General features: G+C 39.7%; 1 protein-coding gene across 1 annotated transcript in view; it reads right to left on the minus strand.

The window, feature by feature from the left end:
- The window catches only part of DCHS2 (dachsous cadherin-related 2), a 122,541-nt gene that overhangs the window by 18,756 nt on the left and 77,085 nt on the right, over positions 1-26,700 (minus strand). The window contains 10 exon segments of the mRNA XM_075709484.1: positions 4,373-5,230; positions 6,479-6,688; positions 6,934-7,068; positions 12,156-12,395; positions 13,355-14,198; positions 15,335-15,492; positions 22,165-22,264; positions 22,784-23,033; positions 23,430-23,457; positions 24,361-25,404. Of these exon segments, the coding sequence (XP_075565599.1) occupies positions 4,373-5,230; positions 6,479-6,688; positions 6,934-7,068; positions 12,156-12,395; positions 13,355-14,198; positions 15,335-15,492; positions 22,165-22,264; positions 22,784-23,033; positions 23,430-23,457; positions 24,361-25,404 (3,867 nt within the window).

A 26,700-nucleotide genomic window follows, 5' to 3' on the forward strand; every position in this document is an offset into this window, starting at 1 on the left:
CCTGTTTTTCAGGGGTTAGGTTAATAAACTGTTGCTCTCAAATCCTAATCCTTTAAGTTTCGTATTTTTCATATTTTCATGAATTGTTTTCAAAATTGTTTACAACTTTTTTGGCAGAGAACAAATTTCTTCTGTTTCTGATACCTTTCACAGAAAATTACTCCTTCAAACAGCGAATTTTTACAGTTCATTGTCAAAAAATTATGACCAAACTCTGAGGTCTTTTGTGACACAAACAGGCCCTATACAGGTAAACAGCAAAAACCAGAACCCATCCACTGGAGCTCGCAATTTCAAGTATAAGTGATTCACATACTGCTTCAAGCAGAGGTCATAACATGTAACACAAACTGGAGAAAATTAAGACAAAGGTAGCTTCATGGTTGCAAAGCACACTGAAATGGCACAAGGATGAGATCAGCACTGAAGATAGTGCAAGGAAGGAGGGACAACAGGATCATCTCAAAAAACAGTCAGATTGGCTTGAAACACTATGCAATCAACCTATGGATTAGTTAAGAATATTAAAGGAAGTGAAGAGTGATTTGAAATGTTTATATTTAGGGGTTTTTTTCAGTTCAGTCAGACAATCTGATTGTATTTGGAAGTATCTCAAGCGCTTTAAACAGCCAACATATCAACATTTACATTATGCCTACTGACTTGAAACTAAATTATGGCAGCATGGACAGTATTTGCCTACCTGGCCAAATCAAAATTTTTGTTGTACTCTGTGTTTGGACATAACATATACACCAGAAACAAGCTACTGTATAATCTATATCATATCTATATCATTGTTTTTCTTCTCTCTTCTGTACTCATTATAGTAGTCTCTTCTTCTCTCCTTTGTCATCTAACCCCAGTTCATCCTTACCATTATTTCTTCAGACCTCCTAATTGCTAATGAAAGAAAAAGCTAACTGAACATAAAGAGATGACTTACAGAATAAGAGGCAACATGTTTTATATCTATTAGGGGGAAAAAAAAAAAAAAAAGAGGAGTCAACAAGTTTTACTGGTGAATCTGTCTCCAGTGAAGTGCTATGCAAACAACCGTTCAAGTGGAAGCCTGGTGAATAATAAAGGTTTCTTACCCTCTGGAGACCACAGTGACTTGATTATTTATTGACTGGCTTCTAAGTGCCTGTTGTAATGCAGTTTATAATATTTAAAGACATTAAATATTTAATATTAAACAAGAAGTAGAAGAATGGGGTTTTCTGAAGGTCATTAAACTTGGAGGTCAAACACTTAAAGAAAACCTGACCACAAGGACCAATTCCTGAGGCACTCACCCAACTGACAAGTTTAGATTAAATTAAAACTAAGGACCCTTGGCTTTGGCTTTCATCGTTTATACTATTCAAATTTTTTTATTCTTTTAAAAATAAACTTAGAGTTTTCCCACTCTATTACTTAAGGTAGAAATAAAATTAGGAGGAATTATTAATACCAGTTCTACAAATAATCAGTATGTAATGTAAATCTCCCCTGGACTGAATACACTGGTACCATTCATACTTGTAGGGGTCCCAGGATCACATATATCCCGTAAGCTAACTTCTATGAGCGTTTTAATTATAATCATGCTTTTTTTCCCACTGAAATGTAAAATATTTGATATTTACTTATGCTTATATAAATAAGAAAATACTACAAACAGAGCCAAAACAGTATTAGTATTTGGTAAAATCTCTCACACTCTTAAAAAAATTTGATCATCTTAGCAAACAGACTTTTATTAAATATACAAACTAAAATTTTGGGATGAAACCCTCCTGTTTACCCTGAAGCTTTGCTAAATTTCCTTTAATCAAAACAACTTAAATTGAATCTTATGTATATTTTCTATAGATTGGATGGGACAACAATCTGACTATGGCATTCTGTTACTGCAGTTCCGTGGGGCATTTCCATAATTTCAGGCTGAATGGTCTAGCCTGACCCATGAATGTATCTACATTTAGGAAAATTTAGGATCATATTAGCTTGTCTATTGCCATAAAGCTCTGGATTTTATTTTCTTTCTTTAAACTGATACTTGTTTCCTAACAAAACCTGTCTTCCCTCTTATTATTTTCTCTTAACTAGAAAGAAATTTTAATGCAGGATTAATGCGGGTTAAGCCCATCTCTCCTGGAAAGACTGAAACCCCAGGGCCTTGACCTTACTCCCCTGGGAAGACTGACAAACAGGTTCTCATGACACTTTCTGAAAATACAAGCCTGCTGCAGAAAGGGAGAGACAAGATTGAGAGCCCAGGCCTCACCTCTGGAAACACCCTGGTCTCTGCTTTCTGGACACCTAGGATTAAGGGCCCCCATACATCACCACAATTGACTCTCAATGGGTAGGTCAATGAAGAGACAGAAAACAAGAGATTAACACACATTGCTGTGACTTCCAAACTGTATCTTCTGGAAGCAGCAATTCCCCTAGGGCAGACTCTCCTTTGCGAAGTGACACACAATTAATTACTGTACAGTGCTGATGCTCGTAAAACAGGGTTTGGAGGCTTGGGGGTATCTGTGACTCACATTCACAGAATAATTCAATTTTAGAGTGTCCAAAACTACTTGTAAATCCCGGTCAAATTCATGGAATAAAAAGCATTTTTAAAATATCAGGACAAATGTGTTTAGGGATTTTTTTTTTTCCATTTTTAATAGTAGCAATAAATGAAGCACTGGTTTAAAACAATTTAAAGAACTTTAAAGAACTTCTTATCCCATAGGTTCCATACTCAAGAGTGCTCAGTAGGGAGTGAAAGGGAAATGCTCCTCTGTCTGTCAAGACCTGAATCTACACCTTTCATATTTCAGGAGAGTGTTTTAACCACCAGGCTACTGCACACTCCATTCTTTCCTGTTGGAAGCCTTCCACTTTTTCCAAAATCCCACGTTTTTTGACAGACAGTGAAAGCTAGAAGGATGCTCTAGTTTGGTGGTTTGATCACTCTTCACAACTTTTTAAAAATGGCCTGAAACCAAAGTATTTAATCTATGGTAAAAAAAAAAAAAAAGTCACTTAAAATTTTTTTCACCTTATTGCCTATTTTCCATCTGTTAATTGAAACATCAGTAATACTCACAGCATTACCTTTATCTTAAATTATACTGCTGAAAATTTGGTTTGTAGACCCAAACAGGCACAGAGGAAGGAATGGCTGAGTAAGCACAGCCGTAATTACTGCAACAGACATCTTCACCCTTCATTCTCTATTCTGTTTGTAATTATCCAAGAATATTGATTAGTTTTCCAAATTTAACACATTTTTTTTTACTGATTCCTAATCAAGTATATAGGCTGTTACTCAAGATGTAAGAATTCTCTAGTCTCACAACACCCTTAGGATATAAAGGAATATTGCTTTAATTTTACTGAGGGAAATTTGAACTATAAAGAGGATAAATTACTTTTTCAAGATGAACCTCACGAGGCAGTGTTTGAATCAAGAATATAGTGCAGGTCAGATCTCTAAATACGTCTGGTGAATTGTACAGTGGGATTTGTGAGCAGAAAAATGTGAAAGGCACTCCTTCTGCCCCTCATTAGGACGAACCCATCCCCTGAAGCAGGAAAAGGTACTTACCATATCGAACTGGCAGGAGGCGTAACTACTAATATTCTCTGAATGATAAAAAGTAGAGCAGTAATTCTCATCATTACATGGAACAAAAATGAATAAATTCGTAAGCACCTTGTGATTGAAGCTGGTGCATCTATAGGTAGTATTCAATAGCGCAGGCTTGATCTAGAGATACGCTGTAGAAGCCTGTCTGAGTGACAATGTACCACAGCCTCCAAATTTCTCTCCTCTTCACCCCACCCTACCCCCCATTCTCCTTCTTCCGGAAAGTCCAAAACTTGAATAAGGTTTTAGAATATCTCCGAAAGCCACCACAGTTCATGAAGGGTTTTGAGCAAAAAAATGTCACATTGCAACTGGCACACACCACTCATCTCATCTGAGCTTGTGTGCACTGACAAGTGAAACGACGAGTAAACGCTGTCCACCCATCATTAAAGTAATTTTGCTAAAAGAGTGAACCCACTGATGCTCAGGGTTTCCCAGGTTGGGGGATAGAAACACACCATCTTTGACAAGGGAGCTTTCTGCTTAATGTGAGCATCACTGCTGTACATGGGCAGCAAACTCAAGAGCCGGACAATGCCTCCAACTAACAGACTGCGCTTCTTTTTCATGCTGGTGCACTGGAAAAGGGCAGATGGGTATTTGCTACCCAAATTAAATTTTCCCTGCTGCTGCACAGGAAAAAGGTTTCCCTATACTATGCATTACAATTACCATTACAAAAGGAGGGGAGATTGGCAAATGCAAGAACACAAATTGGGATTTGATGCCCACCTGCTACACTGTTCTCAGGCATGCTTGCTTCATACAGGCTATGGCTGAATGAAATCTCCTCCTCTTGTTCTTCTGTAAAGATAATGACCATAGCTGTGGCTGTTCGAGGTGAGGTACCTTGATCTGAAGCTGTCACTAGCAGCTGGGTACTGAAGTCCTTGGAAGCCAATGGCTCCCGAAGAACGATGTCACCTGTCTTCGCATTGATCTGAAATACAGTTTCCGCTATCATCAAACTAAAAACAACAGCTCCATTTGATCCCAGATCCATGTCCTCTGCTCTCACAGTGGCTACCGTCTCATTCACGGGGGTTTCACAAGGCACAAAGGCCCTGATAGGATTCTGCAAAAAAATGGGATCATTGTCATTGACATCATCAACGTGCACCACAACACTAACAGTGGTGCTTCTTGGCAAATGGGTGCTACAGTCACTTGCCACAGCCCTAAATATGTACTGGGATTTGGTCTCCCGGTCCAGTGCCTTTGTAGTAACTATAGACCCTGTTACACTGTCGACAGCGAACGCTCCAAAGGTATCGTCAATGAGGGAGTACATAACTTTGCCATTCAGGCCATCATCTTCATCAGAAGCAAAGAGGTCCAGGATGGCTGAGCCTTCCTCTAGGTCTTCTCTCACAGAGATTTGATACTGGGTCTTTGCAAACAATGGGTTGTGGTCATTTTCATCCAAGACCGTTAGATAGAGCTGTGCAGTGGAGCTTCTCGAGGGACTGCCTAGGTCACGGCACTCAATTACAAGAGTGAAATTGCTGACGTCTTCTCTGTCTAAGCTACGAGTGACCAGCAGTTTTCCTGAAGTGTTATTTAGTGTGAAGTACTCTCCAACATTTCCACCTTTCAAACACATAAAAAAATACAATGAGCACAAACAATTGCTTTTGAAAAAAGAATCCCTTGTGAATACCGCAACGTTAATTGCAATAGCATGATCCAATTGCTCATACAGCTGGTGCGCTCGTGTACCTTTCACGTATTTTATTCCTCTTATACGAATTAAAACCTGCATTTCATTTAAATCAGTGGGTGGCAATGACAGTAAATACAGAATGTCGTATCAATTTACAGAGTGGCTCTTTTGCCAGATGCATGTCTTTTTTCCCAAAGCAGCACACCTTATAAAATCTCCTGTAACTATGCTGCTGCATAGTGACCTCTTCCCAACCTTAGTTACAAATTCCAGAAACCTATAAAACATTGCTGACAATTGTAATTACTTGCTCCTTGTTCTCTTCTACAAACCTGTCTCTTGGAAGTGAATAGTTGTGCAAGGTCTTGATTTGGGGGACATAGGGCGGGGCCGGGGGGGGGAGGGGGGGAGGTAAATACGAAGCAGTCGACAGAATAAGTCAGCGTTTTTAGTAACAGTGAATGGTATACATGCTTTATAACATGTACAAAGACCAAAGGCAATTAAATTAAAGATCATAAAAGATCATGAAATTAAAACCAAGAAAACATAAAGGAATACACAACTGTTTCTTCAAAGAAAAATGTGTTGGCTGTTACTACAGTAGCTATCTGCCTACATTTGAGCTTTTACTGAGAGCCACAAACCAAAGTAAGCATGGCAAAGTTGTACTTGTGCAAAGATATTACAGGACACTTTGAACAGCTGTGGAGCTTACATTGGCATAGTGGACACAGGGACAGTTTGGCAATATGAAAACCAAGTATGACATTACTAATTGCTGGGTGAAAGAAGCTCTCATGAAATAAATAAATAGAATTAGATTAATTCTTGTACTTATTTGCAAGGGTATATTTACATTCATAGCTTCCACAACTATAACAAAAAGGATAAAATTATGCCTTCATGATTAATGCCTCCTTCCAGCATTTGGTAGTTTTTCCTTTTTCTTTTCTGTACTATTTCAAATCCAGAAAGCAGACTGAAAGTATGCCTGAAAAGTGCTTACTACTGATGACAAAGGGGTGAAAGATATTTTTTTTTCCACATGAAAGAAGCAGTGGACAAGATGGGAGCTAGGGAGGCCTGGTAAAATCAAGACTGGTCTAAAACTTGGATACTGCCGTTTGTATACTTCCTTATTTATACTAACAAAAATGATGAGTGTAACTTACCAATTATTTTGTATCTTAGAGCTCTGTTATTGCCAGCATCCATATCTACAGCCCGGATAACATAAATGACAGAAGGCTGTTGGTTCTCTGGAATACGGATCTCAGAGGCAGGAAGAAGAAACATGGGAGAGTGATCATTTTCGTCCAGCACCGTGCATATAACTGTCACTGTGCTTGACAGCGACGGGGTTCCACTATCTCGAACCAAAACTAAGATTAATAAAAAGAAAGCCAATTTTATACAATGGCTGTGGGTGCAACAACAGATGCTCCTTAATAATAGCAGAATAGGAGAGTTATTTGTGCTATGCAAAAAGCACATGCTCTTCTGTACCTGAAAATCTTCCCAGTTCCATCTAATTCAGACAGCATGAAAAAAAGTAACGCTGATAGTAACACCAGACCCATTCTCACTTCCCATTTTACAGGCACTCATAGATATTTCACACTGTTACCTTTAATACTAAAAACGTCCTGGGTTTCCCTGTCCAGTGATGCAGTTGTTACAAGTTCTCCACTGTCTGAGGTCATCTTAAATTTTTCATAACCAGTTCCTGGTATGATTTCATACCGAAGCAATGAATTCAGTCCTTAAAAGCAGAATGGAAGTCTTAGTAAAACATAGCCACTCTCCTCACATTCAGGTCTACAGATTTGTCTCTTTCTTCTCCCCCCTCCCCAGGAAAAGGGTTATGGATGAAATTACTATTTTTAATGCAGTAACTGCTTCTTCATTAGCACAAAAGATCCAAATTTAAAATTTGAATCTTCAGAATCCTTGTCCAGATGCTGCTTTGTGCCTAAGCCTTCCAGCCACTCAAAGTGACCCCAGCAATATTTCTAGGTACTCAGGGCATGCCTCCAAACAAGCTGACATATCAACACAGTGCAAGAGAGCATTAACTTAGACTGTGGAATCCATGCGTTTGTCTTCTGCTCTTCCCAAGGTAGTTAGTTTATTTCTCACCAGGATGTCAGGCACAGCACTGGGATGCTCTGGCAGCTCTGGTTCTCCCCTTAACCTCACTCGGAGGCAATGCAAGTATCTCTATACAGTACGACACTGAATAGTATAAACATTCAGAGAAAAAAATCCACTTCTTGGCATGCCCACGTTCTAAATATTAATATTACTGAGGTTTTAGGTGCCTAAGTCCCATCAGGGTTCACAGGGTAGCCATCTCCTAGCTGTCTTCAACAGAAGAGCCAATTTGGTGGACATTCCCACAGCAAATCTCAGGCCTTTTAGACTGTTCCCACACTGTAGCCAGTCTCTGAAATGACACTGCTTGGTTTTATAAAGTCATGCAGAATTTCCAGAAGGGAAGGTTAAAGAGTTTTCTTCCCTCCAAGTTTTTCTGAATGCCAATTCTATTCAGTTCCTTATCAGACCTACCATTTGTATATAGTACCAGGATATTAGCCTTCCTGTCTTGCTCTAGGAAATAGACTAAAACTGTACAGGCTTTCAAAGTTGTCCACCTGAGCTGAACAAGAAATGTGACTCCACATTCTTACCTATTATGGTTATAAAATAATTTATTTCATATTTCTTCTAGTTTCAACACCCTCCTGAGGAAAGTATAATGTCATCTCCATCGCACTTACATTATTAACTGTAATGAGTTTAATCCTACATTATACTTGAAGGGCTTGTACTATTGTGCTCTTTTTTTTTTTCATTTCTTTCTACGTTTCATTCAATCATTCTGTGTTTTTCCAATCAACAAGCAGTCTTCTAGTAGGGTAGGGACAGTTGGCGCACCTGGAAAACTACAGCACTCCTAGTCATACGAAAACTGCTATTCAGAGTCAAACACTGCCTGCCTGTTCTCATCTGCTGCAGTCAAAAACAGGACAATCTGCACTGGAGTTGATGGAGAAACACCAGTGTGAGAGAAGAAACAGAGCCTACAGTTTTTAACATCCATGACTTCCTTTCTTTGCCTTTGAATAGCTTTCCTAAATAGCTGACAACACTACTGAAATTTGATTAAGAGAATTATTACTGTTAATGTATTTGCACCTAAACTAAGTCAAGGGAGGGACATATTAATACAATACACAGCAGAAGGAAAAATGAGTTACAGAAATCCTTCCAGCTTTCCAGAAGAAAGGAGAAAAATCACAGCAGTAAGGACAATCAAGGAGAATGTCTTGAAAGTTTAAGGTTACAAACACACACTATCTGATCTGCCCATATTAGATACCATTTAACTACATTTAAAAAGATACTCACAGCTCTGTCTGCATTTATCTATCCTTAATCACCAATATGCTAGAGGTGGAAAAAAAGACACGACACTGCAGGGCTGATATTAACTATCAGCCTTTGGTCTCCTACACCTGAACTGCTTCAACCCAGTGCCTTCACTGGCAGATTTCACAATGGACATTATTTACAGACAGTGCTGAAAAAACATACAGGTGCCATCCAAGTTGACAATTCACACACTATTGAAATTAACACTTCTAACCCTTAAAGGACACAGATATGTGACACCTTATTTACATTTATTTACCAAGCACTTACTGCCTCCTCTCTGATATCCAGCTGCTAGGAGCATACATCTAGCAGTAGGAGAAAGCTGTACACCCTGCCCAAGAGAGGAGCGTGATGACTCTACACTTTCACATACCATGGCACAGCAGCTGACACATTTCCACTTCATCCAACCTGTTGGTTAGTTATTCAGTATTGCTAGTCATATTTTGGGGGCTGAAATTACAAACTGAAATGAGAAACAAACTGTTCTTCCTCCACATTATGAGCTGGAAGAGGAGCTAAGCACCTTCCCTGCAGACTAAATGGCAGGGTGGGTGCATGGTACCTGAGCTGCAGCCAGGGAAATGCTTCAGCCCCTTTTCCCATTCCCCCCGTCACAGCATGGGCAGCCCCTGTACTCCCACTGCTTCTTGGAAGCAGCAGCTGTGGCATTACACTGTGGATATATCTAGTGCCAACACCGGTGAAGAAGCAATGGGAACAAATGTCCCCCCTGCCCCAAATCTAGGCTCAAGTCTCATCTTTATAATACTAGTGTTGTTAAGACCATGATAATCTGTGAATATGAACAAGACAAAATGTCTAGTGAATGGCAGTAAAGCCCTGTCTCATAACTCTAAGCCAGCGGTCCCTATTAACCTTCTGAGATTTTTCTCCTAAGGTTCCAGACATGACTACTGAACAACAGAGGTGCACATCAGCTTAAATGCAGACCTTGACAAGTGCTAGTTCAGTTCATTCAGAGCTTCTGCAAAGACATATGTCAAGACAAACCCCTGACCTATCTTAAATATGCTGCAGGTATCTTTGCTTTCCCATGCATTTTTTCCTAACATGTACCTGTATTACATGTGTCTACACTTGCATTTACTTGTGTTGCACTGTTAGATGTTGGCCTTGGGGTGAGTGGAGAGCTCTCACAGTATAAGAGGACTTAGAGAAAGTGAGCCAACATAGAGCTGCGGTAAGTGCAGCTCTTGTAATGTGCAGGAGGGAGTTGGCTGAACAAGATGTTTCATGGATATCCATGTGAAAGAAAATCATTCCAAGCAAAAATTTTAGTGGTGATTTCCAAAAAGAAAAAGAAAAGACCTTTTGAACTGGAAGCAAGCTTAAAGCTTGGGTCAAACACAAAGAAGGTGATGGCTGCTTGCTTTCCCTCTTCCCTTCACAGGGAATGAAGTAGAAAGACAAATAAAACAAAATGTTGATGATGGCTGATATTGTCAGTAAAAATGATTCCTCCCTGTGGTCAGTCAGGGAACATATGAAGTGGGAAAAAAAAAAAAAAGAAAAGTCTGTAATGGGAGGAAAGTCCTCCACTGAGACTATGCAAATATTACTGGGACATGAACTGCAATTTAGAGTAAATAAAAATAAAGTAAAAAATGTGATGTATAAAATAAAGAACACCATGAGAGGAGTTGTCTTATTCAAAAATTTTGTTCCAAAAACGTAAGAAAAGTGAGTAGCATTATATTTATATCACTCATATACAAAACCTATTTTCTTACATTATGAACATCATTTCAGCATTTGTATGGAACAATACTGTTACATGCACATGACGTGGGGCCAAATCAGGCAAATGTGAGAAAGAGACCCAACAGAAGGACTGTGGTTACTGGAAAATGTACTTTAAAAAAAAAAAAGCAGGAAGGAACCATCAGCCACAACACTGCTCCAGCCCAAAGTGTCTGCACAGGCAGGCACACACCGTGCCACCCAGTACACTTGGAATGCCCTTCCTCTCCACCCTGCCAAGCCACCCCCGCTCCCTCCTCCTACCGGCTCCCAAAATTTCCCTTCTGCTGTATTTCCCACAAGATGTGTAATAAATAAATATAAAGGAGGGAGAAAGGAGGGAGAGGAATTCAAGCAAATTCCCACTTCTTTTGTCTACTATCTTTCAAATTTTTACTTCAAATACTGCCTTTTTTTTTTTTGTAGTGTGATCCACAAAAGAAAGTACTTGGAAGAGCAAGGTACAGAGGTAGATTGTAATGCTGCTCAGCTGTCATGAAGATTTTCACAGACAGGGCTACCCACCCATTCCCGATTTCTAAATACTTTACATACTTGTGGGGAAATGTCTCTTCTATACAGCAACTGAGCTCACATCAGCCTTTTGTAATCAATACGTGCTCTACATTAAAATGACAAATCTTACTGAATACAGAAAATTATTTTGCTAACAAGATCTATTGTCTTATCTATTTTTTGGACAGCACAAGCTTAAACAATTCTAAAGATGTGCAGAAAGCCAACCCACAGTAAACACAAAGTCATGCACAGAGTTGAGACAACCTTTGGGCCAATTGCAGCAGTACTGTAATATTTAATTCTCTTTCCAGATTTTATCTTTACTGCAGACCCCAGACTCTGTGTAACTACTTCACGTTACACCAACTGTAACACAGACTACCTGTAATGTCATATGCATTTTAGGTATCTCAAAAGAGCAGGTAGTTAAAGAACTGGAGGGAATTTTTTGTTGCTTAGCAAAGACTCTCTCACATTTAGACCTCACCTGTGATTCAAAGAGCATATGAACTACCCCTTCTTACTCATCCATTCCGCATATGCTTGAAAGGCAATGCATTAACATTCTTATGTATGTAAAATCCTGTTTGAAATCCAGAGTGGCTTCCACAATCCCGTCACAGCTCAAGTAGCTGGAAAATCTTGGATGACAGTGCCCCTCTCTGGTCAGAAAAGATTAGTGCATATTTGCCGGTTCTGTTACAAAACCAGGACCTTGTCTAATGAACTGTTCTAAAACTATTCAAAAGGCTCTGATTGAGAGCAACAAAACGTTCAAATATTAACTTCAACTGAGTTGAACATTGTTTGCTGATTTACAACCAGAGCACGCTGGCTATCTTCACATGAAAGCTACAGTGAGCTGAGCTGCTCTGCATCGTGTGAGTGCACATTTTACATTCAATATACCAGTCAGAGCTGAAGCTACCCCAGTGTGCAACTCAGAATACCTCCAAGTCCTGAAAAAAGGTTAAGGGTCTGAACCAAAAGCCATGTTTTGAAACTCCAAACTCATATATTACCTTGGGAAAAGCACAACAGCTGTACATGCAAGCACAGCAGGCAGCAAGATTTGATCAGTCTACTATGGTCCACAATGAAAATTAATAGCAAAAGGACAGAAATTACCTGCATCTCTGTCCACAGCTTCCACCTTTATGACAAACTCCCCTGGATCTTGGTTTTCACGAACTGCAGTCTCGTAAAGTTGCTTCAGAAATACCGGGGTCTCATCATTCACATCAAGAACAATGATGGTTAGAACCTGCGTGGTGGAGAGAGCTGGGCTGCCATCATCAAGAGCCATGACTGTCAAACTGTAGCGCTCCTGAATCTCACGGTCCAGAAGCTGGGCTGTAGTTAAGAGTCCTATTAGAAAGAAAGAAGGTATTAAAAAAGTATTCTGGACCAGGTTAGGATCTCAGTTGTTCCAGCACTCAAAGCTTCAATGTAGCATCACTATGCACGCTGTGCCACTGCTGCAAGGATTCCAGACTTTGGAGTCATCCATTACCTGTGATTCCCTTTAGAGTGCTAATTGGCCCAGAAATACTCATTTTGATGTCAAGGGAAACTGGGATTCATGGAAAATTCCAGTGAAGTTCAAAGATTCCTTTTTATTTAACTTTGGGCTTAACTTTTTAACTTTATTTAACTTAAATATTTGTCATCTTTTGCATGTAAGTTATGCAATTAGGAGCTCTACAAATCAGTGTCAGCTGTATGAGAAACGGATTCAAAATCAGAATAAGAATCAGAAAATACTACAATTATTAGGGTGAGATTTGCATTTGTGTGGAGATGGTATAATAGTTACAGAACTCATTCAGGAACCAGAGAATTTCAGAGGGCTGAAGAATGAAATTCATCAGCACTTTGAGCCTCCACTGAACATGTTCCACCCACAGTGTAATGCATATTCCTTGATCTTGACTTTGCCCTTCCTCGTGCGTACATATAGCAACATATGTGTGTGCACATGCTTTAAGTATGCACCATGCAAAAATGAGAATGAAGTATTTCACTGCACACACTATCTTCCCACATTCCTTAATGTGCTATCGGAAGGTGCTCCAGTACCTCCACACAACACAGTAACAGTGTCATGCAGAAATTTTTGAGCTGAATCTCACTGAGCTTGCCTACTGCATGTAGTACTGCCATGCTCGTGTGGTGCTCTGCCCAAGGTAACCACCCCTGAGGGATGATAAGTCACCTGGGTAAGTACCACATTACTATGGTACTCTTGGTATTGCATTGTATGCACTCCCAAATATTACCGTGAGAAGCACAGTACAAGAAACTCCAGAGGAAAGAAGTTAGAGTACCTGTGATTTTATCCAAAACAAATGCTTTGTTTTCATTGCCTGAAAGGATGTGATATGTAACTTGTCCATTTCTTCCCTCATCAGGATCCTTTGCAATTATGTGGTGCACAAGGCAGCCCACCTCCACATCCTCTATGACATAGGAAAGAGGTGAAGACATAAAACTGGGACTGTTGTCATTGATATCTAAAATAACAATTTTTGCAGCCAGGGAATCAAACCTGCGATCAGTCAGATTTATTGCCTGGTCTGCCGCAGACACTGTAAGGATCACAGAGCGAGTCGTCTCCCTGTCTAGTGGAAAAGCTGTGGTCAAGGTGCCATACAAAGGGTGAATAAGAAATGGATTTTCACCCATGTCACTCATTTTTAAGGAATACTGTATTTTGCTGTTCAGAAAACTGCCATCTCCATCTTTTGCATTGAATGTGTAAACCAGAGTGCCAACAGGTACATTTTCCTCTATGCCAATCACTACAAAGTCATCTTGAAAATATGGAGAATGATCATTCTGATCTTCTACATCGATACTTAAGAAGACAGTGTTATTCTGTGGAGGATTGTTATTATAATCCTTTATAATAACTTGCAAAAGGAAGTGTGAAGCTGTTTCATAGTCAAGTTCCTTGGAAAGAAAAAGGTCTCCTGTCAAGCTATCTATTTCAAAATGAACATCATCATCATCATCTTTAGCGATACTGAAATGCAGTTTCCTGTTAGTTCTTAGATGATTATCAGGCCACTTCAGAGAATTCAACGCTTGTGCAGGTTTAAAATTTTCAGGTACGACAAAGTGCTTGAAATCTTGAGAGAAGAGAGATCTCCCATGGGGAAGTGGGATGACCTGCAACAAAAGCACAAATACTACAATATTTTCCCATTGTTATTATGAATAGTGGAATGAAAATTGTTTTCCTTAATTGAGAGTTTAATCATTTATTATTTGTGACTACATTTATTCTAAGTATGCCTCAAAGCCAGAAAACAAATTCAACATGCTCTGTAAGAGTTCAAATAATCCTTAGCCAGTCATTCCGTAACTCTTATCTTTCATCCCACTTTAAAAAAAGGGACGAGACTGTCTCTCATCCTCTGAATCACAGGGGTCCAAAGACAGACAACCTGAATACTGCTATCTCTGCCCCTACTCTGAAGCACTTCAACTGTCTTTCTACATAGGACAGCATCACAGGGACAGATGTAACAAAGAAAGCACAGTACATTATGCAGTTTGCCAAACACAAACAGATAGCTGGGCTTTTTTGAGGACTGTTTATGTCATTACAGGGTTTCATTCATTATGGATTGCTGCAGTATTCCAAGTTAATGCTTTAAAATGAAAAAATCTCTTTAACTGTGAGAACTGCATTTGCCTTGTCTTGACTGAAGCATTTCTTTCCAAGCTATCAAAAATTAACCATCTTTTGGGTGACATGAAAATAGCAGCCTCGGTGACATTCAACTGCTGATAAAGGAGCACACAGGCGGCCTGCACAAAGCAGCCCCACTACAGCTCGATGAACAGCAGGTGGCTGGCTGTGGAAAGAGCACAGGCTGGATTTCACACTCCCATGCAGAGCAGCCCTGTATAAACCAGCAGGAAGGAATGAGCTATCCTTATACTGGGTTACAGAGACAGAATTTAGAAAAGGGAGTAACATAGTGGAGAACAAAAATATCTACCTGGGTATTTTCCTTCTCTTTTCCAGTGTTCATAATGTCCCCCTTCTAAAGTACAAACACCATTTATTTGCAAGACAACCCAGAATGCTGTTTTGTATTCTTAACAAATCAAAATGAGTCTGCCCCCTCATTTCCTCCCTCAACAGAAAAATGTCTAAAGTACCACAAGACAAGGTGTTTATAATTTTGGACTTCTTCCTTTCTTCATCTTATTTCCCTAGCTTCTCCCAAAATTGTTTTTTCAGAGAAACTAGATATCTAACATAACTGTTCTATCCGTACAACATAAACAAGTACCTGGATGTAAACAGCAGCATGTCCTTGAAGTGAAGGCATCCCCTGGTCCCTGGCTGTGACCATCATTCTGTAGTCTGATTTCTCAGCATGCAACAGAGACCGGGTTGTTCTTAACTCCCCACTGACAGCATCAATCTGGAAGTATCCTATATCCTGTTCTATGGGGAAAAAATGACATGAGTTATTGCGGATCTCTTCAGCTTGCCTCCATAGTACTGAACATTGTAATCAACAGTGAGACAGAGCAGGGCCCAGAGGAAAGGGAACCTGCTGCACTCATTTGGATCTCTCTGGCTCATTTGGTTCACCTCTTCTTCCTTCATCGAGTACATAGTTATTATAAACCACTTAGTCTGGATTTAGAAAGCTACAGAGAGAAACGCCATGGAATACTAAAGCAACTGCTCAATTTTGTACCAATGTTATTCACACCAATGGTGTGTGCATCAGGAGAGCAGCAGACACCCCAAGATTGGTAGTCCTACTTCCAACATAAGTTGGCAGGCAGGGCCAGAGAAAGAATTAAGTCTTAGTCTCTGAACTGGCATGAAGACTCAAGTAAGCGATGCTGGATGCAGAGCCAGCTCATGTCCCTTGCAGACTATGGGTCAGCAAAGAGCCCTGTGTACCCCTAAGACATAGTCACTTCAGTGATGCCACCTGCCCTGCCTGTGCTCTGAACCAGGAGCTAACTGGGGGTAGCTAAAATCTTACAGTAAATTGTTGCAGAGCAACATGTGAATACTGGAAATTATGCTTATGTCCTTCATGAAGGACTGGCCGCATGCTAATAACAAGAAACTTCTAATTAAAGTGACTACTTGCAGCTACGTCATACTACGTTTATTCTAGAGTTGCAAAGAAAAGTTCTACCACAGAAGAGTAAATAGCTCTTTGTGACTTAGAATCACAGAATCATTTAGGTTGGAAAAGACCCGTAAGATCATCAAGTCCAACTGTAAACCTAACACTACCAAGTCCACGACTAAACCATGTCCCTAAGCACCACGTCTACACGTCTTTTAAACACCTCCAGGGATGGGGACTCAACCACTTCCCTGGGCAGCCTGTTCCAGTGCTTGACAACCCTTTTGGTGAAGAAATTTTTCCTAATGTCCAATCTAAACCTCTGCTGGAGCAACTTGAGGCCGTTTCCTCTCGCCCTATCACTTGTTACCTGGGAAAAGAGACTGATACCCAGCTCCCCCATTTTCAAGGAATGCAATACAAATTACTCTCCAATTTTTAGTAAAATGGGAAAGTATCTATTACTTGGTATACCTTACCAGAAACTGAGAAAATCAAATTTGTCATAACTACTTCTCTCAAAATACTATGCAAACAACTTTTTGCTATGTGAATTTTTAATAAGGTGTGCTAGTGGGTTAAACAAAGTCATGCAGCATAACAGCTGCTATTCTAATAAGCAACTGCGGTAAAAACAAATTCAGTGCAGATGTAGTACACAAAACACCTATCAAGAACTGTATTTCCATCGGCACCTAAGTGAGCATGAAGCTGTTTATGTTCTCCAAATCTGCACATGCAAATTAGTTAGCTGCACATATAGATGTTCATTTTTGTACCAAATCACTTCACCGGCAACTGTAAAATATTTGCACCTGTAGAATTCGAAAAAACACTGAGCAGGCTAGTTAGAAAACAGGGTTTTCGCAATCAACAAATAGGAGTTTTTTTCCAATAATGTTCTGCTATTTTTGACTGACTATGTGTTTTTAATGCTCCATGAGTCCCTTCTGGGTTGACTCTTGCAGTCTGGAACGTAACGAGGAAATTGCCAACAAAAGGAAACAATATGTAGAGATAATTATATTGAATGAGACAGGCCTGCGTTCTGCATTTTTCATGATAGTTTCAAAATATTAATGCTGCTATATTACTGTTTTCATAAATAGATTTTGGTTACTTTCCTGGTTTAGGTCCCAACAGTATGTCTACATTCACAGATATGCTATTTTGTTCCATATAAGGTTTCATGACACAAAATCCCAGCTAAGCAAAAGGCAGAGGAGATATGAAAAACAGAACACATAATGTGAATTGCATGCATATATTTTTAACATTTTGCTAAAACTGACATTTAAAATAACTGATAGGGAGAACTAACAAGAAAAAGAAAACAGTAAACAAAAGTGCACAAAAACTATTCCCTTCATTATTCTACCAAAATGGAGCTACAGTTACCAAACTGAACCAAAAATAAAAAATAGTTAAAAAAAAAAAAAATCAGAGAACAAAAACATTGCAGGTACATAACTGCACTCTGAGCATGAGGCTATGAGGATTCACCCTTGCTTCAGCAGTGATGAGGATATTCAGTACCTCTTAGCACAAAGACCAATACTTGTTTTTGTTTCAAGTACCAGAACATAGATAGCTAAGCTCAACTGAAATAGGTGTCAGTCCACAGAGCTTCTGAAGGGTTGAAGCTTATTTTCAGGAGAAAGGAATGGTCAGAATCTATATTTTTCAATAAAATGAGAGCTGGTCAGAAAATAAATTACCAACAGCTTTATTCACTCGAGACTACATTTCCACTAAAATCCAAATATTGCACGAAATGGTCAGGTTTGCACATATTTTGGTGGTGATAAAAGTAACAGAAAAGTTTGATAATGTTGGAAAGAGATATTGTATAAAACCAGAACCCCTTGGGACTTCCATTTTGAAAGTGTTTCTCATTTTCATCTTTTTTATCTGGTACTAAACTGTAAAGACAGTCAAAACTGAAACATCTTATTTCTATTTTTCTGGTATTTTTATCAGCCTATTTTTTTATTTATTCACAGACAATTTCAAAGTGTAGCCATTTGATTCCAAATAAAAAAAAACTTCAAGGAAGAAAACCCTTATGAAATGGATTTCCCTTCATCTACAGAAAGACTAATCAAACTTTCAGACTATGTTTTGTAGCTAAAGCAATTTCTTCAATTTCTGAATTTCAAAAGCCTACCTAAAGACAGATCTTGCTCTTCAAGTGATTAATAGATGACGTAGTAAGAGAAGAGATAGACCGCTTTCAAATACTTTTTCCCAAGTTTACTGAGAGCAAGTGCATGTGAGTTGTAGCTTGCTCACTTTCTAAATACACTCCAAACCCTCCTGCTCATTCTTTTGGAAGTTCAAAGTGAGGAATAAGGGAAAAGGAGGTGGTTTTAAGTTTTACACTCAAAGAGCATGTCAGTCGTTGCTCTAAAAGCTCATGCTCCCTGCACTTCCACAAACATTTGCTCAGCTTTCACCTCCGTAATTCACCTGAATTAGGCAACTGCTGCTTGTATCATAGACCCTAAAGATGTCCCTTTTTGTAGGAAGAGAAAAGGAAGAAAATATAGGAGAAATGGATAAGAAATAAGGAAATTGAAAAGAGCAGATGAAGCATGGAACACAGAAAAATTAAACCTCTCAATAACTAGACTCTAATGGCCCCAGTCTCTTTTTGTGCTTGTAACTCTACTCTAACCTGCCAATAAATGGATACATTTTTTCACTTAAATTTTTCACCTCTGCATTGTCCAACCTGTTGGCCAGGCTTTCACTTCATGACGTTCTCCAAAGCCCAGGCACTTTCTCAACTCTGTGCTCTCAGACATAATCACAGCAGCTGCCGTTTGGGACAAAAAACAAAATGGCCTGAGAAAGCCCAGGCAATGTGTGGTTGTGAACTTTGACAGAACATTCAAGCCTTCCAGGGACTGGCATTCAGGCAAAATGGCCCAGACAGAAAGTAACACTAGAGTTTTCTCAGATATTTGTGACCTCAGTACACAATGATAGTTAGCTACATTATTTTTTACCTAATTGCCTGAAGAACTGTGTCTTTCCTAGGTTTTAAAATACTTATCACCTTGGCCTTCTCACTCTCTTTTGAGGTGAAAGAAAAGTTTTCTTTTAACAGAAAAGAGGAAGGCAATGCCATGGCTCCCAAAGAGCTTGAACACCGCGGGGCTGCTGCAGAAACACAGTCCTCTGCAAGTCGAGGAATGCTCCCTGCATGCTGCTTGCAAATCAGCCTGGAGAACAAGTACTTGTCCACAGACATACACACAACACTTGCCAATTCACGTGTTTTAGCAGTGTAAACTAGGCTTCTCCTAGCACTCTGGTGATCAAATGCTAATGTATCTGCAGAATTGGTCCAAACATAACTGTAAAAGCCTCTAATTTGCCAGTGCTAGTCTTAACACACAAAGCAATAGTTTATGATGCCCTATAAATACAGACTAATTTTTGTTATAAATGCTATACCATAACCTATTGACAGTTGTAAAGAAGGCCAGGCAAATCACTTTGCAATTCCAAGCGTCACTAAGGAATAGTACACACAGCTGGGATTCACCTCCCTCTGAATTAGGTTACTCTTTCAGTGGTAACACAAAAGTGGAGGTATGGCCATATGATCACGCATTTCCATACACATGAACGTTTAAGGATGATCTGGTTTGATTTTCTGGGAAGAGAGAGGGGCATTTTGAAAGAAACATTTCTCCTCTGAAGGCTAAAATTCATCTGTTGTGTAAACCTCTGTTCTTTTACAGATTCTTCCTTACGTAATTTGGCATTTGTCATTAGCCCTCCTGCATAGCTTAATCTATTGCTGCTCTTTTGGCATTTCTTTAAGGTCTCAAGAACATTAAAAATTACCCAGTGACTCTCACAAGCTTAACAGCTGACACTGACACTCATAGCTCTTAATCTTGTAGCAGTCCCTCAACTGTTGAAAAGAGCACTGGTCTGCGTGCAGTCCTCCAATTAACCTGATGTCTTTGTGTTTAACAAATATGGCTGTAAATCAGATCATATTTCTTCTTCATATTTTAGTACTGAACAATGTCCCAGAACTAGAAAATACTATTTTAAATATAAACCAGGCAAGAACTTCACCATGAAACAGAAGACCAGATGTTAAAGGCTGTGAGCCAACTAACAACAACAACAAAAATTAGTATCAGAGAAGCTCAGCTGTTTCTGGATTTGTTTATCGGGAAAATATCTAGTTCCAAGGCTGGGAGGGCTCTTTTTGTGTTTGCTGCTGCTTTTATCCTTTTGTTCTTTCTAGAGACAACATTTGCAAGACCAGTCATATTTTGTGTTGCTAGTCATTTTTATAATTTGAACTCTTACTTACTCCCCCCTCTGGGGCTCTACAGTGAAGCCAGTAAGAAAATCCAATGTGCTGTTTGAAGGAAGGGGATATAGCTAGATATACAGACAGGCAGAGACGCCTGAAGAACACCTTCCTATGCTGCCTGGCCATCACCCTTCAAACAAAGGGTTGGGTACTACTCATTCCCTTTTTCTTAAGGGGGATCACTTCGTGTAAAATATTATTATTCACAGTGAAGAATTCTACGATTCTCTGCAGTTCCCTCTGGAAGAGGCAGTCACTTGTATCCAAATTAAGGGAATAATAGTCTGGCCATAAACTGACCCTACATTCTTTTATTATCTGCATATATTTCAACTGCAAAATTTTCAATAGAGTTGTTAAATGTTTTATTTTTTTAAGCATCTCTTGGCAAAAGAGAGCAGAGTTAGTTCTCCGGCCCTTGTGGATTTGGATCCTAAAGTCCTTCCATTACTCCACAGAAGTCAAAAGGGTACATAAAGACACAGTATAACATCATCCACAGGAATCTTTTGGTAATTTCAGCCTTGGCCAGAAGAGGCTACAGATTCCCTTGCTCTTCAAGAGTGAGGAGTAATGTAGCTTTGCAGTATTTTGTTCTTTACTCTGCAGTGACAAATAATTGTAATGAGTTTAAGCCAATTGAGCCCACCTTTGAGCTCTGCCTACACAGAAAAGAACACCTGAGGAAATGCACTGAGTGGATAGAAATATTGGAAATGTTTTCTTGCTCTGATGAAACAGTATGCTCTATGTGCAAATTACCATAGACTACAAATACGAAGCTTAAAAGGTATTGATTACATTAAACTGGTAGAATAGAGCAGGTACCAAAATAAAAGAAATCGTTCTGTTCTTGGCACCTCTTACTGTTTTGAAACAATAGTGAAGCAAAACAGGAGGAACAGACATATTTTCCTCACTGGTTACAGACTGAGTTCTCTCTTGCGTAGAAGTGTCGCAAGTGGTATGTGGCAAAAACAGAGATCACATCTATGTCACTTACTACTATTAATGTTCCAGTCCCATTCACGGTCTAATTGAGGACAGCTCTGTTATTGATTTCACTGCAAACAAAACTGGATCCTATAGCTTATCCCAGAAGTGAGCTACAACATGTAGGAACTACAGGGAAAACTAAAGAGGAGAAGTGTTTTTAAGTGGCCACGCTATGTCAGGCTAACACAGTGCTAAACAAAGGGTGAAACATGAACTAAAACCCACAAGCCTCATTGTTTGCCTAGATTATCTGCTGATCCTTCTGATCCCTGTCTCAGACTGTCATGAACTGTTCTTATAGCAGGAAAATTTTCAATTGGTCATGGGAAAAGGGAGATCATCTTTCCTTTAAGATGTTAAACAACTGACTGAAACAGTAAACTGTACAGTACAAGATCACAGTCCTAATCTTTTCTGAGTGCTGTTTGAATGCTCTCTGGCCGGCCACACAAGCAACCAAACCCCTGGGAAGTTGGGGCAGGGGGGAAGGGAGGAAAGGTAGCTGCTTGCACCTCCTTAGATACTTCGTAAGATATATGATGGTCCTGATTCCTATTTATACTGGGACCTTTATTCTATCAGTCACAAAATAGACATAAAATCCAGTATGTATACATGGCGCCCCTAAATCTCTAGTTATTTCAATGTATCTTTTCTTATGAATAACACTTTAAATTCTTACCTGATTCTATTGAATATAATACAACACCGTTGTTTCCAGAATCAAAGTCTTTTGCAAAGACAGTGGTAATAAGTGTCCCTGATGGCTGCCCTTCCAAAACCTGTCATCAAGCAGTTCATAAATAATTTGCAAATATATAATGGATAACAGCGAGTCTTAAAATACATTTCTTGCCATAACACAAGAGTTTAGCTGCTGCTGTATTTTCCATTTCAGTAATATTTACAGTCAGTGCAAAGAGCATTTCAGGAAATGGTTAAATAATACAGTTCTGGCAATCCTCTATTACGGTCTGCATATATTGCTAATTCAAAAATCTTTAGTACAGCAGATGCAGAGGTCAGAAATTAAAAGAGATTCTACTGCATACATAAATAAAATTATACATGTATATCCTTTACATCTAACTGTATACAAGGCGGAGAAGTGTAATCATTTGACAAATTTTGAAATTCCCAAATACACCCGAGTCTCAGTTAAGAATGGGTTACGTTTCTATTTCGGTGCCATACTGTTACGGTTTCACAGCACGGGGGGTTTGGGCTCCTGCCACAGGGTGGTGCTCGGAGCCCGGCAGCACACCCCGCTGGCAACACCCACCTTGAGGTGCAGCACCCACCTTGAGGTGCAGCCCCTGCCCGGGCGCTGCCTGAGGGAAGAGGGGCTTGTTGTCGTTGAGGTCTCTCACTGTGATGTACACAGCGGTTGTGGCGTTAAGCCGCGGTGAGCCGTGATCGGTCACTAGCACGGTCAGCTGGTGGTGAGCTTGTTTTTCATGGTCTAGCGCAACCCAGTTTACGATCTCACCTGATGGACACAGAAAATGAAGGAGAAATGGAGTTCGATGTTTACTATATGCTAGCACTCATCTTGCTACATGCAATTATACATTTAATTTAATGTGAAATAATGATACATGTCTCCTCATACACCTTACTGCTGACATTAAAACAGCTTTCCAAGCTCCATTCCGTAGAAACATTCTGTCAATCACAGTTTGCGCTTGTGCTTTAGTACCACATTACATCCTTTACCGTACAGCAGATGCCCCGGAGCAAAGGTATAAAACAGTACGAACCAATGCACTGACCTTCAAAGAAATCCATCTGGCCTTCCCTTCACCACACTTCAGAACAAGTAATATATGAGCACAGGGTTTTAAGTGCTGACAAAAGGCCTAATTATGCCCCCGGGTGAGGAAATTCTCAGCACAACGTCTGTGTGTTAATCAGGAACCCTTATGTCTCCTATACGTTCTGACAAACCCAGTGAATAAATCTGACCCAATCTTCCCTTCATCTGCTCAACCATATTAAATATAGCTGTAGATTTGCGGTTGACCAAAGTCCTTCACATGGACAACCACATATTATTTTAAGATATTCTTGGTTAGCTCCTAGTACTCTGTTTGCCTTTAAACTTCCATAAACGTAGTCAACAGGAACCTCCTTTGAAATGACAATTTTATTTTGAAATTAATACAGAGAAACTCTGGGAGAGCCTGTTCAATCCCCATGAGGACAGGACATCTGGTAACAGGAATTTTAAACAGCAGATCTTTGCTTGCTACGTATCATTTTGCTAAACAGGATTATTTACAGTGCCTATGTTCCTTAAAGGATACCCTTCCTCTGGGCTCTCCATGCTGTGGTCTGTGGTGTTACACTGTGTGGACATAGCACCTATTACTTGAGGCATTTGGGATTCACTGCAGAGTACATTCTGTGCCATGAAAAATTTCTCTCAACCAATTTGATTTCTGTGGTGCCATGTACAACATGAACTCGGTTTTGATGTAACTTACAGAATTTTTCACAAATATTTTGAATCACTGTAACTGTCAAATGTCAAAGGTACCTTTACAGTTATTTACTTTTCAACTGTATTTGGTGACAGGCAATTAAGTTCCTCATAGGAACTATTGAAGCCATAACTTAAAATTCCGTCTTTTAATTTGTTAGTCAAATGCTGAAACTTATGACCAACTGACCAGAATGAAGTAATGAAAAAAATCAAATCCTAAGGGTTCATTCATTCTTCATTAACATGTATTAGATTTATTTCATTCCCCAAATTGTGAAGCTCTGAGTTAGAATATTCACATATCAATCCAAGAGATTCACAGCAGTTCCTGAAAGCTTTACACTTTACTTCCTTTCCCTAAGGGAAGGCTGCTTTCCAAAAGAAATATTAGGCAGATTACAAATCATAAAATGCTACCTGTGTTGGAATTCATCTTGAAATACTTTCCATCAGACAAGAGGAAATAGGAAAGTTGTCCATTTCTTCCTGAGTCTTTGTCAACAGCTGTAATGGTGCCAACCACACCCCTGGGAATTGGATTTTCCTCCACTTCAAAGAAGTAGCTCTCACGCATAAACATGGGAGAATTATCATTTTCATCCAGGACATGAACTATTACCGATGTACTTGCATTTTGCCTGAGGTTTTTGTCCTCGGAGGTGCTGACCAGGGCTCTAAAACTTAGTATCTGTGCACATTCGTAGTTCAAATGTTGCCGAAGATAAATATAGCCAGTATCAGAGCTGATTCCAAATACAACAGAATCTGTGCTAGGCTCTAAGGAATACGTCAGCTTGGAGGTAACGCTGTGTGGATCAAGTAAGTGGGCTTGAACCTGAAGGATCTGGGCACCTGGAGAGGCAGCTTCACTAATTTCTACTTGATACACCAAGTTTTGAAAAACCAAAGTAGGCCCCACCTTCTGCTCTTCAATAATCACCGTCAACATCAGCAAAGAAGTCAGAGGAGGACTTCCACAGTCTTCAGCTGCTATGTGTAGAGTATATTCCTGCTGCTTATCCATAAACACTGTCCTGCTGAGGTTTACCACTCCAAGGCTTGGATCAATGCTAAATACATTTGACTGCTTGCTTGCAATACTATACTTGATTGCCCCATTTAGGCCACTGTCTTTGTCTTCTGCATGAGCAATGTAGACAGCAGAGCCAGGAGGCTGGGTATGTGAAATAGTTACCTTATCAGATTTGGTAAGAAATACTGGAGGGTTGTCATTAACATCTATCACAGATATGTTGACCTGGGTGCTACTGTAGACAGGGGAGTTACCCAACTGTGACTGAACAGTGAGCACCACAACAGACTGAGTCTCATGGTCAAGCTCTTTTTTGGAGCGGATGATGCCAAACTGGGGGTCAATAGAGAATCTTCCATGTGGATCACCAGAGGAAATTCTGTAAGAAACAACTTCTAAAGAATCTAGAAATGGAAATAACAAAAAAAAAAAGTAAAAAAAAAAAAAAAAAAGAAAGTGATAACATGAAGGTTGGTAAGAACATCTGTGAAGGACACATGCTGTTAAATTCAGTGGAATAAATGTAAGCTACGCAGATGTTTGACTTCCTTGGCCTTTTTATGCTTCCTTCTTCCTGTCCCTGGAGCCCTTCAGTAAAATATGACTGTATACAGTTTTTCCACTTGTGCACCACTTGATTTTCATCTCACTGGTATGATAAAACACCATAGACAAAATCATGTAATAGCCTCTTGTTTTTCCCTGATCTAAAATATAGAAAATTAGTCTTATGGGAGTAATTTCACTACACACAGGAATTCACTATAGCAAGGAATGAAACAGGTGGCATTTCTCTGAAAGAACCACATTTTACTGAGCTTACTGTTCATGGATGACCATTGCTGCTATAGCCTTTATACATCAGATGCTACCTAGAGCAAAAGCTATCTAAAGGTTCAGGCTTATTAGCAAGGCTTCTCTGCAGATGCTACCTCACCCTGAGGACAGTGGTCAATGCACTGTCCTTCCAAGAAGAAGAAAATGGGAGGACCTGACTAATCAAACTTATATAAAACCTCTGCCTCTACCACCTTACGTGCACAGATCCATCAGCAAGCTGGTACGTGGACTCATGGCTTCCACTGCTCTGCATAGGAACCAAATATATATGGCTCCCAGGACAGGGTGCTTTATGACTAAGGTCTGGCAGGAGCTAAGCCATTTCCCTCTAAAAATGATAATGAAACCAAACGGATTAAACATATTTTCCAAAAGTCCCATAAACATACATCTGGACTTCACCACTTAATTTGAGAAAATATGGGGTGGGGAGTGGGGTGGTGTTTGTCTTTTTGGTTGGGGGGAGGGTGTTTGGGGATTTTTGCTGCAGCACTTCGTATAGATTTCTCTGAAACTTCTGAATACTCTCTGATCATGAGTATTGCTTTGAGATTTGTCTTGCATGGCTAATGTTTTACACAAGCCACACTGTCACACAGACCCTTCCTTACACTTTCACAACATGCTTCCCATATCATAGAAATACATCTGGAAGAAAATGGAGGCAGTTGCCAATCCCCACGGACCACCAAGGAGAGTACCACTGTCCTGGTTTCGGCTGGGATAGAGTTAATTTTCTTCCTAGTAGCAGGCATAGTGCTGTGTTTTGGATTTAGCAGGAGAAGAATGTTGATAACACGCTGATGTTTTTAGTTGTTGCTGAGTACTGCTTATGCTAGTCAAGGACTTTTTCAGCTTCC

The sequence above is a fragment of the Pelecanus crispus genome, chromosome 4 (genome assembly GCF_030463565.1).
Source record: "Pelecanus crispus isolate bPelCri1 chromosome 4, bPelCri1.pri, whole genome shotgun sequence".
Lineage (NCBI taxonomy): Eukaryota > Metazoa > Chordata > Aves > Pelecaniformes > Pelecanidae > Pelecanus > Pelecanus crispus.